Source organism: Rhinoraja longicauda, chromosome 25, assembly GCF_053455715.1.
Source record: "Rhinoraja longicauda isolate Sanriku21f chromosome 25, sRhiLon1.1, whole genome shotgun sequence".
Classification (NCBI taxonomy): Eukaryota; Metazoa; Chordata; class Chondrichthyes; order Rajiformes; family Arhynchobatidae; genus Rhinoraja; species Rhinoraja longicauda.
Window position 1 is genome coordinate 9,832,339 of NC_135977.1, and position 15,927 is coordinate 9,848,265.

At 54.3% G+C, this 15,927-nt stretch overlaps 1 protein-coding gene across 2 annotated transcripts in view; it reads left to right on the forward strand.

The window, feature by feature from the left end:
• Window positions 1-15,927, forward strand: part of msi1b (musashi RNA binding protein 1b) — a 145,923-nt gene extending 129,996 nt beyond the window's left edge. The window contains exons 9-15 of one of the 2 annotated variants that reach the window (XM_078421093.1): window positions 632-749; window positions 1,322-1,402; window positions 3,356-3,475; window positions 5,807-5,872; window positions 8,689-8,843; window positions 11,667-11,737; window positions 12,836-15,927. In XM_078421093.1, the coding sequence (XP_078277219.1) occupies window positions 632-749; window positions 1,322-1,402; window positions 3,356-3,475; window positions 5,807-5,872; window positions 8,689-8,843; window positions 11,667-11,708 (582 nt within the window). In that variant the 3' untranslated portion in view covers window positions 11,709-11,737; window positions 12,836-15,927. The remainder of the gene's footprint in view (window positions 1-631; window positions 750-1,321; window positions 1,403-3,355; window positions 3,476-5,806; window positions 5,873-8,688; window positions 8,844-11,666; window positions 11,738-12,835) is intronic. The other variant, XM_078421092.1, reaches the window with a different exon arrangement.

Below are 15,927 nucleotides of genomic sequence, written 5' to 3' on the forward strand. Positions count from 1 at the left end.
GGGGGGGGGGGTGGACTGTATCCTAGATCAGGTTTGTAACATGATCATTTGATGTTTAGTCGTAAGAACACTCGGTGATTTTTAGTATTACGTTGCTGGGTGTGTTCGGCTCAGTTTTGTTTAGCGATACCGCACGGAAACACGCCCTTCGACCCAACGAGTCCGCTCTGACCAGCGATCCTCACGCACTAACACTATCCTACACGCACACTGGGGACAATGTACAATGTTACCAAGCCACTTAACCTACAAACCTGCACGTCTTTGGGGTGCGGGAGGAAACCGGAGCACCCGGAGAAAACCCGCGCGGGTCACAGGAAGAACGTACAAACAACGTACAGACAGCACCCGTAGACAGGATCGAACCCGGGTCTCCGGCGCTGAGAGGCAGCAACTCTACCGCTGCGCCACACCGTGCTGTTATTGTTTGTTTTGTAACGTGTTATTGAATATAATTGAATAAATGTAATTTTGTTAAACAAAAACACTGTGGATCACGCAGAACACGCATGCTGGTGGCGTGTCGTGTCGCGGGCTCCGCTGGTGGCGTGTCGTGTCGTGGGCTCCGCTGGTGGCGTGTCGTGTCGCGGGCTCTGCGAGGGGCGGTAACTGACCTCTTTACCCCGTGCAGGTGGAGTGTAAGAAAGCGCAGCCTAAGGAAGTCATGTCGCCGACTGGAACGGCCCGCGGTCGCTCCAGGGTCATGCCCTACGGCATGGACGCCTTCATGCTGGGGATAGGCATGCTGGGTAAGTGCCGCCCATCGCACACCCGCCCAACTCTGGGCTGCCCGGTCAAGACATCAAATCAACCCCTTCCCCCGCTCTATCCAAGGCCCTCGTCTACCCTTCTCATCTCTTCTTCCTGCCTCTCTCTCCCCTTTCATCCCTCACTCCTGTCTTTCTCTCCCTTCTCGTATCCCTCTGCCCCAACCCCCCCCCTCTCACTAACCAGTCTTCCTACCACCTCTCTACCTCTCTCTTCCCTCCCACCTTTCTGTCCATCTCATCCATCTTTTTCCTCCCTCCCCTCCTGCCTCCACCTCCCGCCGTACTCCCCCCCCCCTCCTCCTCACTCTTTCCCTTTCCGCCTCTCCCTCCCTCCTCTCCCGTCCCCCTCTCTCTCCCCTTCCGCCTCTTCATCCCACCATTACCTCCACCCCACCCTCTCTCTACCTCCCCTCCCTCCCTTCAGGCCGTTTGCCCATTCCAAGGAATTCCGACCCTTCACCGACTGGTTCTGACCTGATTGTTGCCAGTGTGTGTGTTGTGGCTGTGCTGTGATGCATGGTCCTGACCTCTCAGTCTCTCTCTCTCTGCAGGGTACCCGGGATTCCAGGCTGCTTCCTACGCGAGTCGGGGCTACACTGGGCTCACGCCAGGCTACACCTACCAGTTTCCCGGTACGTTGGACCCTCTCCACTTGGTTAACCCCCTCCCGGCATCTCCCCCCTTCGCCTCGCGACATACAGGAAGCGTATCTAGTGGTGTATAACACCATGCTTTTGTTTCTGGTCAAGTTCTGAGGTACAGCACAGAAACAGGCCCTTCGGCCCAACGAGTCTGCACCGACCAAGGATCCCCACATATCAATACTACCCTACACACGCATAGGGACAATTTTACACCTACACCAAGCCAATTAACCTACAAACTTGCACGTCTTTGGAGTGTGGGAGGAAACCGAAGATCTCGGAGAAAACCCACGCGGTCACGGGAAGAACATAGAAACATAGAAACATAGAAAATAGGTGCAGGAGTAGGCCATTCGGCCCTTCGAGCCTGCACCGCCATTCAATATGATCATGACTGATCATCCAGCTCAGTATCCTGTACCTGCCTTCTCTCCATACCCCCTGATCCCTTTAGTCACAAGGGCCACATCTAACTCCCTCTTAAATATAGCCAAAGAACTGGCCTCAACTATCTTCTGTGGCAGAGAATTCCACAGACTCACCACTCTCTGTGTGAAGAAATGTTTTCTCATCTCGGTCCTAAAAGACTTCCCCCTTATCCTTAAGCTGTGACCCCTGGTTCTGGACTCCCCCAACATCGGGAACAATCTTCCCGCATCTAGCCTCTCCAACCCCTTAAGAATTTTATATGTTTCTATAAGATCCCCCCAAACATACAAACTCTGTACAGACGGCACCCGTAGTCAGGATCGAACCCGGGAAGTCAGCAACTCTACCGCTGCGCCACCGTTTTTAATGCAGAGTTTGACAAGTCCTTGATTCGTAGGAGTGTCAAAGGTTACGGGGAGGAGGTAAGAGAATGGGGTTGGGAGGGAAAGATAGATCAGCCAGAATTGAAAGGCGGAGCAGACTTGATGGGCCGAATGGCCTAATTCTGCTCCTATCACTTATGAACGACCATGGACCATGACCGACTAGTTCACACTAGTTCTACATTATCCCAGTAGCATCGCCGTGATTCAATTCAATGACACATCACAGGCGCGCCTCAGCTTCCGATGGGGTTCCGTTCCGAGAAACCCATCGGAAACCGAGAGTCGAAATGCACTGAAAGCGCGCGATCACGTGGCCGCAAGCGAGCGGCGGCTCGCAACGGGCCACTGCCATTTGCACCATCGCAAAGTCGAGACATCGTAAGCCGAGGAGTGCGTGTATTCCCACACGTGCCTAGGTGCAGTGAAACGCTCTGTTGTTGCGTTCAACCCGGTAAAGTCATGCAGCAGACCTCATCTGGGCAGTACACAAAAGCCACCACATTTCTGGCACCGACAAAGTTGCAAAAGACACAGACACATAGACTCAGACTACACACAGAAACACAAATTCTATGAGACATTGAAAAGAAAAAGACACCACTAAAATGGGCATTAAGTGCAAATATGCACGGATTAAAATCGTGCAGCACTGCGATTTCATGGATTTCATTTCTCCATTTCTTGGTTTAGTTTAGAGATAGAGCACAGAAACAGGCCCTTTAGCCCACCGAGTCCGCACTGACCATTGATCAGCTAGTACACTAGTTCTATGTTATCCCACTTTCACAAACACTACACACAGCAGGGGCGAACCCTAACCCACAAACCCACACATCTTTTGGGATAGGCGCAAAAAGCTGGAGTAACTCAGCGAGGTCAGGCAGCATCTCTGGAGATAAGGAATAGGTGACGTTTCGGGTCGAGACCCTTCTGCAAACTCGATTTTTTGGGGGGATGTCGGAGGAAACCCAAGTGGGAGGACGTTCGAACTCTGCAGAGATAGTGCCCGAGGTCAGGATGGAACCAGAGTCTCTGGAGCGGTGAGGCAGCAGCTGTACCAGCCCGGTTTAATTGTTCTCCTGGTTTGTCGCCCCTCCTCTGCGTGTCTTTGCCCCCCCGTCTCCAGGTCCGTTGCTGCTGCCACCGACCGCCACCCTCCCATCATCTGCCGGGAGAGCCGGACAATCCGGAGTGCAGACCTCACAGTGGCCACCCTCAATGCTGCTCCAGGACTGGCCGACAGGAGGTGAGCGACCAGCTGCACAAGCTTTAGATTTTTAGATTTAGAGACACAGCGCGGAAACAGGCCCTTCAGCGCACCCGGGTCCGCGCCGCCCAGCGATCCCTGCACATTAACACTATCCCACACACACTAGGGACAATTTTTTTAAAACATTTGCCCAGCCAATTAACCTACATACCTGTACGTCTTTGGAGTGTGGGAGGATACAGAAGATCTCGGAGAAAACACACGCAGGTCACGGGGAGAACGTACAAACTCCGTACAGACGGCGCCCGTAGTCAGGATCGAACCTGAGTCTCCGGCGCTGCATTCGCTGTAAGGCAGCAACTCTACCGCTGCGCCACGCTGTGCTGCTTTATCCCAGGCAGGAACAAAGTGCTGCAGTAACTCAGCGGCTCAGGCAGCATCTCCGGAGAGAAGGAATAGTCTGAAGAAGGGCCCTGACCCGTCACCCGTTCCTCCCCTCCAGAGATGCTGTCTGATCCGCCGAGTTACTCCAGTACTTTGTGTCTGTCTTCGGAGGTGGGTGACAGGCTGGAGGGCGGGGGGTGGGGATGAAGGGTGCAGGTTTCTACCCTGACCCTCCTGCCCCATCTAATTCCACACTCCGTCCTCTCTGATAGCTCCCCTTCCATATTTTGTCATCTCCATTCCAACCACCCCCCCCCCCCCCCCCCCCCCATCCCCTCTCCTCCCCTCTCGCAAGCAAGAAGAAGAAATGTGCCGACATCTGAACACTTTATGTTGAAAACTTACAAAGCTTTTTGTCCAAGAGTAATGTGAGGGGTTGTCCACTGGGTGGCAGTGCTGTCACAGCTCTAAAGTGGAGGCATCTTCAGCCTGTGGTGTGACAGGTCCTCCCCTCTTCTATCCTCACCTCCCCTCTCCTCTCCCTTCCTCCTCTCCCCTCTCCTCTCCCTTCCTCCTCTTCCCTCCTCTCCTCCACTCCTCTCCTCTCCCCTCCGCTCCCCTCCTCTCCCTCTCCTCTTCCCTCACCTTCCTTCTCCTCCCTTCTGCCCCGCAGATATTTAGTTTACGTTATTTTTGTCATGTATAATGAGGTAGAGTGAAAAGCTTTTTGTTGCTCGCTGCCCAGACAACAACAAGACTGTACATGATTACAATCGACCGTCCACAGTTTTCGGATAAAGGATGAAAGGTACCACGTCTGATGCAAAATAAAGTCCAATTAAAGATAGTTCGACGGTCTTGGGGCTTAGCCCATCGCTATGGCCGTGAACTCAAAGGGAGTGGAGAGACAGGGCTTCCACAGTACTAAAGCAGACACAAAGTGCTGGAGTAACTCATCGGGTCAGGCAGCATCTTTGGAGGACGTGGATGTTTCGGGACGGGACCTTCTTCAGACCGGTTGTGGGACCACCGCCCCCTGCTGGCGACCGTGGGACCACAGGTTGTGGGACCACCGCCCCCTGCTGGCGACCGTGGGACCACAGGTTGTGGGACCACCGCCCCCTGCTGGCGACCGTGGGACCACAGGTTGTGGGACCACCGCCCCCTGCTGGCGACCGTGGGACCACCGCCCCCTGCTGGCGACCGTGGGACCACAGGTTGTGGGACCACCGCCCCCTGCTGGCGACCGTGGGACCACAGGTTGTGGGACCACCGCCCCCTGCTGGCGACTGTGGGACCACCGCCCCCTGCTGGCGACCGTGGGACCACAGGTTGTGGGACCACCGCCCCCTGCTGGTGACTGTGGGACCACCGCCCCCTGCTGGCGACCGTGGGACCACCGCCCCCTGCTGGCGACCGTGGGACCACAGGTTGTGGGACCACCGCCTCCTGCTGGTGACTGTGGGACCACCGCCCCCTGCTGGCGACCGTGGGGACCCACCGCCCCCTGCTGGCGACCGTGGGACCACAGGTTGTGGGACCACCGCCCCCTGCTGGCCACCGTGGGACCACAGGTTGTGGGACCACCGTCCCCTGCTGGCGACCGTGGGACCACAGGTTGTGGGACCACCGCCCCCTGCTGGCGACCGTGGGACCACAGGTTGTGGGACCACCGCCCCCTGCTGGCGATCGTGGGAGCACCGCCCCCCTGCTGGCGACCGTGGGACCACAGGTTGTGGGACCACCGCCCCCTGCTGGCGACCATGGGACCACAGGTTGTGGGACCACCGCCCCCTGCTGGCGACCGTGGGACCACAGGTTGTGGGATCACCGCCCCCTGCTGGCGACCGTAGGGGTGAGGGGTGACCCCATCTGTCCATCGCCGAGGTTGGAGGTGTCAGGGAGCGGGGACAGGGAGACCCTGGGGTGGGCGGTGATTGTTGAACGTTACACTGATGTCTCTCTCTCTCTTTGCCCCCCCAGCGATCCCCCTCACCGCGTACGGACCAATGGCGGCGGCTGCCGCGGCAGCTGTGGTTCGCGGGACAGGTGAGGGCACCAGGGGGACCCCCATCCATCCACATCACTCTCCATCCACTCCCCCCCCCTCCCCCCAACCCACCCATCCCACCGCTTCCCATCCCTGTCCACACTCCCACTCCCATGCCGGTTTACCCTCCCCCTCCCACCCTGGCCCATCCCACCCCGGTCACCCTCCCACCTCTCCCACTGCCATCACCCCAAATCACCCTCCCCCTCCCACCTCGGCCCGTTCCACCCCGGTCACCCTCCCACCTCTCCCCCTCCCACTGCTGTCACCTCAAATCACCTTGGCCCATCCACACTCCCCTCCCCACCCCTGTTTACAATCCCCCACCCACCGCTCCCTGTCCACACTCCCCCCCTTCCCCCACCGCCTTCACCCCTTCACACCCAGGATCCCCCCACCCCCACCGCCCCCACGTGTGGGTATGTTGGTCAGTGTGTGTGGGTGTGTTGGTCAGTGTGGGTGGGTGGGTTGGTCAGTGTGTGTGGGTAGATTGGTCAGTGTGGGTGTGTTGGTCAGTGTGTGGGTGTGTTGGTCAGTGTGTGGGTGTGTTGGTCAGTGTGTGGGTCAGTGTGTGTGGGTGTGTTGGTCAGTGTGGGTGGGTGGGTTGGTCAGTGTGTGGGTGGATTGGTCAGTGTGGGTGTGTTGGTCAGTGTGGGTGGGAGGGTGTGTTGGTCAGTGTGTGGGTGTGTTGGTCAGTGTGTGGGTGTGTTGGTCAGTGTGTGGGTCAGTGTGTGGATGTGTTGGTCAGTGTGTGTGGGTCAGTGTGTGGATGTGTTGGTCAGTGTCTGTGTGTGTGTTGGTCAGTGTGTAGGTGAGTTGGTCAGTGTGTGGGTGTGTTGGTCAGTGTGTGGGTGGGTTGGTCAGTGTGTGGGTCAGTGTGTGTGGGTGGGTTGGTCAGTGTGTGGGTGTGTTGGTCAGTGTGTGTGGGTGTGTTGGTCAGTGTGTGTGGGTGTGTTGGTCAGTGCGTGTGTGGGTGTGTTGGTCAGTGCGTGGGTGTGTTGGTCAGTGCGTGTGTGGGTGTGTTGGTCAGTGTGTGTGGGTGTGTTGGTCAGTGTGTGGGTGTGTTGGTCAGTGCGTGTGTGGGTGGGTTGGTCAGTGTGTGGGTGTGTGGGTCAGTGTGTGGGTGTGTTGGTCAGTGTGGGTGTGTTGATCAGTGTGTGGGTGTGTTGGTCAGTGTGTGGGTGTGTTGGTCAGTGTGTGGGTGTGTTGGTCAGTGTGTGTGGGTGGGTTGGTCAGTGTGTGGGTGTGTGGGTCAGTGTGTGGGTGTGTTGGTCAGTGTGGGTGTGTTGATCAGTGTGTGGGTGTGTTGGTCAGTGTGTGTGGGTGGGTGGGTTGGTCAGTGTGTGTGGGTGTGTTGGTCAGTGTGTGTGGGTGGGTTGGTCAGTGGGTGTGTTGGTCAGTGTGGGTGGGTTTGTCAGTGTGTGGGTGTGTTGGTCAGTTGGTGGGTGTGTTGGTCAGTGTGTGTGGGTGTGTTGGTCAGTGTGTGGGTGGGTTTGTCAGTGTGTGGGTGTGTTGGTCAGTGTGTGGGTGTGTTGGTCAGTGTGTGTGGGTGTGTTGGTCAGTGTGTGGGTGTGTTGGTCAGTGTGTGGGTGTGTTGGTCAGTGTGTGTGGGTGGGTGGGTCAGTGTGTGGGTGGGTTGGTCAGTGTGTGGGTGTGTTGGTCAGTGTGTGGGTGTGTTGGTCAGTGTGTGTGGGTGTGTTGGTCAGTGTGTGTGGGTGGGTTGGTCAGTGTGTGTGGGTGGGTTGGTCAGTGTGTGGGTGTGTTGGTCAGTGTGTGTGGGTAGTTTGGTCAGTGTGTGTGGGTGTGTTGGTCAGTGTGTGTGGGTGGGTGGGTCAGTGTGTAGGTGTGTTGGTCAGTGTGTGGGTGTGTTGGTCAGTGTGTGGGTGTGTTGGTCAGTGTGTGTGGGTGTGTTGGTCAGTGTGTGTGGGTGGGTTGGTCAGTGTGTGTGGGTGGGTTGGTCAGTGTGTGGGTGTGTTGGTCAGTGTGTGTGGGTGGGTTGGTCAGTGTGTGGGTGTGTTGGTCAGTGTGTGGGTGTGGGTCACTGTGTTGGTGTGTGTTGGTCCGTGTGTGTGGGTGTGTTGGTCAGTGTGGGTGTGTGTGTTGATCAGTGTGGGTGTGTGTGTTGGTCAGTGTGTGTGGGTGTGTTGGTCAGTGTGGGTGTGTGTGTTGGTCAGTGTGGGTGGGTGGGCCAGTGTGTGGGTGGGTTGGTCAGTGTGTGGGTGTGTTGGTCAGTGTGTGGGTCAGTGTGTGTGGGTGTGTGGATGTGTTGGTCAGTGTCTGTGTGTGTGTTGGTCAGTGTGTAGGTGAGTTGGTCAGTGTGTGGGTGTGTTGGTCAGTGTGTGTGGGTGTGTTGGTCAGTGTGTGTGTGGGTGTGTTGGTCTGTGTGTGTGTGTGTTGGTCAGTGTGTGGGTGTGTTGGTCAGTGTGTGTGGGTGTGTTGGTCAGTGTGTGGGTGTGTTGGTCAGTGTGTGTGGGTGTGTTGGTCAGTGTGTGTGGGTGTGTTGGTCAGTGTGTGTGGGTGTGTTGGTCAGTGTGTGTGGGTGTGTTGGTCAGTGTGTGGGTGGGTCAGTGTGTGGGTGGGTTGGTCAGTGTGTGTGTGTGTGTTGGTCAGTGTGTGTGTGTGTGTTGGTCAGTGTGTGTGGGTGGGTTGGTCAGTGTGTGGGTGTGTTGGTCAGTGTGTGGGTGGGTCAGTGTGTGGGTGGGTTGGTCAGTGTGTGTGTGTGTTGGTCAGTGTGTGTGTGTGTGTTGGTCAGTGTGTGTGGGTGGGTTGGTCAGTGAGGGGTGCTGACGCTGGTGCCCCCCCTCCCTCCCTCCAGGCTCCACCCCGACCCGCGCGGGCGGGTTCCTGGGGACCACCAGCCCGGGGCCGATGGCCGACCTGTATGGTGCCGCCAACCAGGACTCCGGGGTGAGCAGCTACATCAGTGCGGCCAGCCCTGCGCCCAGTACTGGGTTTGGCCACAGCCTGGGGGTGAGTGACCGACTGTAACGATACCGCCCACCACACCCACACACAGTGTGTAGGAAGCAACTGCAGACATTGGTTTACCCCACAGACAGACAGACACAAAATGCTGGCGTAGCTCAGCGGGACGGGCAGCATCTCTGGATAGACCCTTCTTCAGACTGGGGGCCAAGGGAAAGGGGAGAGATATAGAAGGCACATCGAACAAACGAATGAAAGATTTGCAAAAAGCAACGATGATCAAGGAAAGCTTTGCACCCCCTCTCTCTCCGTCCCTCCCCCACCCTCATTATCGTATTAGTTTCACTGTCGTCTTGTTGAGTTTCACTGTCTGTATAACTCATTATCACCGGCCCCGCAGCCAACAATGGACCATTGTGGGCTCCACCTTTCCTTGATGAGCGTCGCTTTGTGCATATCTTTTCATTCCTTTGTTCTCGGTAACTTCTATATCTCTCGTTTCCCTCTCCCTTGTCTCTCAGTCTGACGAAGGGTCTCGACCCGAAATATCATCCATTCCTTCTCTCCAGAGATGCTGCCTGACCCGCTGAGTTACTCCAGCTATTTGTGTCTATCTACAGGGCAGGTACAACCTGCCATCCCACGATCTGACCCCGACCTTAACCTCAGCCACTTTTCACCCGAGCCTCTGCCGGTGGCCAGCACAGACCCAGAGGGCTGAATGTCCTCCCACTGCACGTTGTTAGAAGCAGAAACAGTCCTTTCCAATGTGCCCCTGGTCACAGGGTAAAGGAGGCTGATGTTTCCTTGTCCTACCTCCCCACACTAAGTAGGAGGTTTAGTTTAGTTTAGATTAGAGGTACAGCGTGGAGACAGGCCCTTCAGCCCACTGAGACCGTGCTAACCTGAGATCCCCGTGCTCTAACATTATCCAACACACTAGGGACAATTTACAATTTTTACCAAAGCCAAATCAACCTACAGACCTTGTACGTCTTTGGAGTGAGGGAGGAAACCAGAGCACCCGGAGAAAAGCCAAGCAGGTGACAGGGAGAACCTACAAACTCCGTACAGACAGCACCCGTGGTCAGGATCGAACCTGGGTCTCTGGCGCTGTGAGGCAGCAACTCCACCGCTGCGCCACCGTGCCGCCTCGGAGGTGTGTTGTGGGTGTGGCCACAGCCCAACGCCGACCGGGCAAGAGAGCGAGACCTGCAGAAAGTCACCGGCGGTGAAAGGCAGAAGCCCAACCGCAGCCGAAGGCATGCAGGTACAACAGGCAGTGAAGGAAGCTGATGGCATGGCGGCCTTCATCATGGGAGGAGTTGAGTGTAGGAGCAAAGTGGTCCTTCTGCAGTTGTACAGGGCCCTAGTGAGACCACACCTGGAGTACTGTGTGCAGTTTTGGTCTCCAAATTTGAGGAAGGATATTCTTGCTATTGAGGGCGTGCAGCGTAGGTTCACCAGGTTAATTCTCGGGATGGCGGGACTGTCAAATGATGAAAGACTGGAGCGACTGGGCTTGTATTCACTGGAATTTAACAAGCATGAGAGGGGATCTTATAGAAACATATAAAATTATTAAGGGATTGGACACGTTAGAGGCAGGAAACATGGTCCTGATGTTGAGGGAGTCCAGAACAAGGGGCCATAGTTTAAGAATAAGGGGTAGGCCATTTAGAACTGAGATGAGGAAAAGCTTTTTCACACAGAGAGTTGTGAATTTGTGGAATTCTCTGCCTCAGAAGGTAGTGGAGGCCGATTCACTGGATGCATTCAAAAGAGAGTTAGATGGAGCTCTTAGGGCAAGCGCAATCAAGGGGTATGGGGAGAACGCAGGAATGAGGTACTGATTGTGGATGATCAGCTATGATCACATTGAATGGCGGTGCTGGCTCGAAGGGCCAAATGGCCTACTCCTGCTATTGTTTATGTATCTATACACAACCAGCCGGTAGAGCCACTATCCACAGCACCAGAGACCCAGGTTCGATCCTGACCTCGGGTGCTGTCTGTGTGTGGAATTCTACCTATGACCGCGTGGGTCTAGCTTCCTCCCACATTCTAAAGACCTGCGGGTTCTGTAGGCTAATCGGCCACGTGTAAATTGCCCCCTAGTGAGTAGATAGTGGATGAGAAAGGGGGATAATCAAGAACTAGTGTGATCGGGTGATCAATGGCCGGCCCGGTCACAGTGGGCCGAATATCTCGAAACTACCTCCAAACTCTCTAAATGCAGTTACACTCTGTACGTGGTTTGTGCATTCTCCCCGTGACCTGCATGGGTTTTCCCCAGGAGCTCCAGTTTTCTCCTACACGCCAAAGGCGTGCAGGTTTGTAGGTTAATTGGCTTGGTAAAATTGCAAATTGTCCCAAGAGTGTCGGATGGTGTCAGTGTGTGAGGATCGCTGGTCGGCGCGGTCTCGGTGGGCCGAAGGGCCTATTTCCACGCTGTATTAACACTAAACTAAACTAAAGGGATCCTGCCCTGCCAAGCCCGTTCCCTGTTGGCACCTGGGGAGGTTGTAGGAAGAAGCCTCTGTCCGTCTACTTGTCAGATGAGGCGGGATTTGACTCTGAGCACAGTTACCGGTGAAGTGGGGCCTTGCCTTTCCAGCAGCCTAGGGCAATGGTGACTGCCAAAGCTCTGTGACCTCCCGGCCAATACTCTTTGTGACCTCCCGACCAACACTCTGTGACTTCCCGGCCCACTCCCTCCACACCGTGACCTACAGGGCTAGGTGTGCAGACAGGAGTGAAGGGAGGGAGAGGGGTGGGTGGGTTTGCTGTAGTTCTCAGCGTCCCGCTGTAACCAGGGACCCCACTGGCCCAGCCCCAAGTCCCCGCTCACTCTTCTGTCTGTTTCAGGGCCCGTTGATCGCGACAGCTTTCACAAACGGTTACCACTAAAGCAGAGGCCTGCAAATCTGAAAAAGGAGGTAAGGTGGTGGGCGGTGGGTCTGGTGAGGGAGGAGGGAGGGAACTGGCGGCGATGCACATCGCCAGCACCTTCACCTACCTGCGGTAACCCGGGGCGACGGGGCCTAGCGTTCTGCTCGGGGCCTGGCCCCTCAGCTGGAACTGTCCCTGCCAGCTTGGCTGGGCCGGAGGGTCAGGCACTACCCGGCATCTAGGAAAGATGTTGTTAAGCTGGAAAGAATCATAGGGAAGATTTACGAGGATATTGCCAGGACTGGAGGGCCTGAGCTTTATGGAGAGGTTGAGTAGGCTGGGACATGATTCCTTGGAACGCAAGGGAATGACTGGTGATCTTATAGAAGTGTATAAAATCATGAGGGAAATAGATAAGTTGAATGCACAAGAGTCATTTACCCAGAGTAGGGGAATCAAGCACCAGAGGAGGCAGTTTTAAGGTGAGAGGGGAGAGATTTACTAGGAGCCTGAGGGGTAGCTTCTTTGCACAGAGTGGTGGGTGTATAGAATGAGCTGCCAGAGGAGGTAGTTGAGGCTTGTACTAATCAGCATTTAAAATACATTTGGACAGGTAGATGGATAGGCAACGTTTAGAAGGAAATGGATCAAGTGAAGGCAGGTGGGACTAGTGTGGATGGGTCATTTTGGTCGGCATGAGCAGGTTGGGCCGAAGGACCTGTTTCCCCGCTCTTAAGATGGATACCCATCCCGGTGAAACCTCATGGAGGCATAGCTGGAAGAGCCGCTGCCTCACGGCGTCAGAGACCTGGGTTCGATCCTGACCTCGGCTGCTGTCTGTGTGTAGAGTTTGCACGTGTGGGTTTTCTCCGGGTGCTCCGGTTTCCTCCCACATCCCAAAGTCGTGCGGGTCGGTGGGGGCCTTGATAAGCTGCCGTGAATCGTCCCCGGCGTGAGGGAGGGGCGGAAGGAGAATTGTTAGGGGGGGGGGGGGGGGACTGATAGTCAGAGAGAGTACGTCTCAGGAAGGGGGAGGGGAGAATGGGATCGATGAGACTGCAGTCGGTGCTAGCGTGGACACGATGGTGGCAGGTTGTCCCCAGTTTGGTGGAGGTTGTAACACGCTGCGTTTCTCTTGTCTCCAGGGCCTTGCCTGCGAACACGAAGATGGGATGTGGGCCTTGGTGGAGCTCAGGCATCTCTGACCATTTTACTGCACACACTGACTTACTACCATTAACCCATCCCCCACCGCCCCATCCCAACAACTGAAGAGACCATCTCACTCCAACACTAACATTTAAAGTTTACGCTTCGTTTCTCCTGACTTTTTTTAATTTATTTTATTTTTTATTTTTTATTTTTTTAGCTTAAGGATCGATCAGTTTTAAACCGTGTCTTCTTTTCCGTCGTCGTTGCTTATTTGAAAGTGTTTAGATGCATACTTTTTAAGATGAGAGTTTTGTGATTGTATTAGATCATTTTTGCTGAGGACTTTTTTTTTTTTTTTTTTTTTTTTTTTGCTTCATATCTTTTGACCTTTTATTTTGCCAGATCTTGTTTTTAATGAGTAAGAGCTAAAGAGGGTAATGTAAAACACTCCAAAAGAAAATGAAATCTTGTCTAAATACAATTTATTTTGATATTCTTTGTAAATGTCATCTATTAACACTGAATTCCAGTTAGCATGGATCAAACTTCTGCAGGTCAAAAATGTATATTTTGGTAAAAAAAAAAAACACTATGAATCGTAAAAGTATTTTTTTCTGAAATTGGATAAAACGTTTCTGTAAAATATGTAAATAGAACAAGCTGGATTTGTATTTGCCTTCTGCACAAAAGGTTCTTTTTTGAGTACAGTAGTATTTTTCAGAAAAGGTTAGTTTGCAGGTGGCTACTACATAGCCTGAGAATTAGCAATACTGTAGTTTAACTCCCAGCAAATTCTTGTAGTTGGTGTTTTTATGGGGCTAATTTTACCGTAGGATTGATTGCTTTTTATTCTCTGACTTCTCATTTAAATGAAGGACATTGGTTAAAGATTTAAAAAAATATAAAAATGACCAGTACCTGAAGAGGGTCATGAAGCTGCTAAAAGACAAACACGTTTTTTTGTTAAATCCACATGTAACCTACATATCTGTAAAGGTTGTGTAGGCCGGGCCCTGGTCTGAACTTTGACCCCAGTTTGAGAAGGGATGGCTGTCGCTATGGCTACTGCTGTTTGAACCCCGGCTGGTGGCTTCCTTCAAACCCGTCGACTCTCCCGGTTTATTTTGTTCATCCCGTCATGTCCGGACACGGCTGGCTTGTTCTTGTTTCCTCGCAGTCTCTGGCCTGCCTCGGGGGGCCGTGCGTGCGTGTGCGTGTGTGTGTGTGCGCATCCATGACCCATCGCACACGTGAGGGAGGGGATGGCCGACTAGAGGTCAGGAGGCTGTCCCCTGTGGACGAGGGGGGGGGGGGGGGGGGGGGGGGGAGAGAGGAGGGGAAGAGAGTCGTACGCCTGCCTGTTTCCAACCCACCCCCACCTCTTTTATATACGCCCGCAGTCTAGAACTCCCCACCAGCCTGCTATCAGCCCACCTCCCCCTCTCTCTCCTTTTTATACCCCTGCAACCATCTCCCCCCCACCCCCCCCCCCATTTCTGCTTTCAACCCATCCCCTCCTCCCCCAATTTTATACCCCTAGAGCATATCTCACCCCCATCCTCAGGTCTTTCAACCCACCCCCTCCTCTCCCCATTTTATACCCCTACAGCAATACCTCTCTTCCCCCTTCCAGGCTTGCCCTAAAATACCCCCAAGAGCATATATCACCGCCTCGCATCAACCCACTCCTCCCTCCATTGTATACCCCTGTAAGCATGTCTCCCCTCCCCGGGTCTGCTTTCAACCCATCCCCTCTCCTTTATACCCCCTGCAGCAGGTTCCCCCCAGGGTAAAGTGGGGGCGGGGGGGGGGGGGGGAGCAAGGTTTGGTGATAATGCCCACCACCCTCTCACCCACACACCACCCAATCGCCCCCCCTCCACCCTCTCACCCCATTCACCACCCACTCGCCCACCCTCTCACCCACCCCCCACCCTCTCATCCAGCCCCCACCCTCTCACCCCACCCACCACCCTCTCACCCCATCCACCGCCCACTCACCACCCTCTCACCCCATCCACCACCCTCTCACCCACCCCCCCTCACCCACCCACCACCCTCTCACCCACCCATCACCCTCTCACCCAGCCCCCCTCACCCACCCACCACCCTCTCGCCCACCCCCCACCCTCTCACCCACCCATCACCCTCTCGCCCAGCCCCCCTCACCCACCCACCACCCTCTCGCCCACCCCCCACCCTCTCACCCACACCCCACCCTCTCATCCACCCCCCACCCACCACCCTCTCACCCACCCAGCTGGCAGTGGAAAGAGACTGCCAGAAAGCTGCGGGGAAGCCCAGGGACTCGCCCATCCCTCTGGGGAGGGGAGAGTGAGGGTCCCGTCAGCAGGAGTGAGTGGACAGCAATCATCAGAACCTTTTGTTTGAAAGGAGGAGGGATGGCGTTGATCCACCAGGAGGCTCCTCCTCACTGTAGACTCTCACAGTGAAAATACGGCATCAGCACCATTCCAACGTGTCACCTTGGTTTATTGTAAAATACTTTTTTAGTTAATGTGTTTTAGAGGGAGAATGAAATGAAAGGTCCAGGAGCTGATTTTTTTTTTGTTCTTTTAAAGATTAAGACCAGTTTAGCGCTTACAGTGAAAATAACAAAACAGAAATCTGTTTTTTTTAAAACAATAATAACGATTTGGGGCATTAAATGCTGCGATTCTCTGTCAGTTTGTTCCAGGGTCTTTTTGCTCGTCCAGTGTCAATGGAGAGGCAGTCCGACAGACCTTGTGGAGAGTTGCTAAGCTTTGCTCTTGTTTTTAAACGATAAAACACTACTGGAAATGCAAACACTTGTTTGTAACAGCAATAAATGCTATTTGTGAAAATGCATCAAGGGGAGCTGTTTTTTTTGTTTTGTTTCTGATTTCTATTTTTCTCTTCTAGATGAAGTGGTGTTTTGGTAAATAATGTCTTGCCTCCCCATGCATTGTACTGCCAGGCAGAAGATTTTTGCTTTTTAATCCTTTTTACGTTTGTCTATTTTTTTTTGTTGCCAGTAAGTTATTGCAATCTGAGAAATATCATCTCTGGCTCTGTAACCCTTTTTCAGATTTCATTTTAAAAT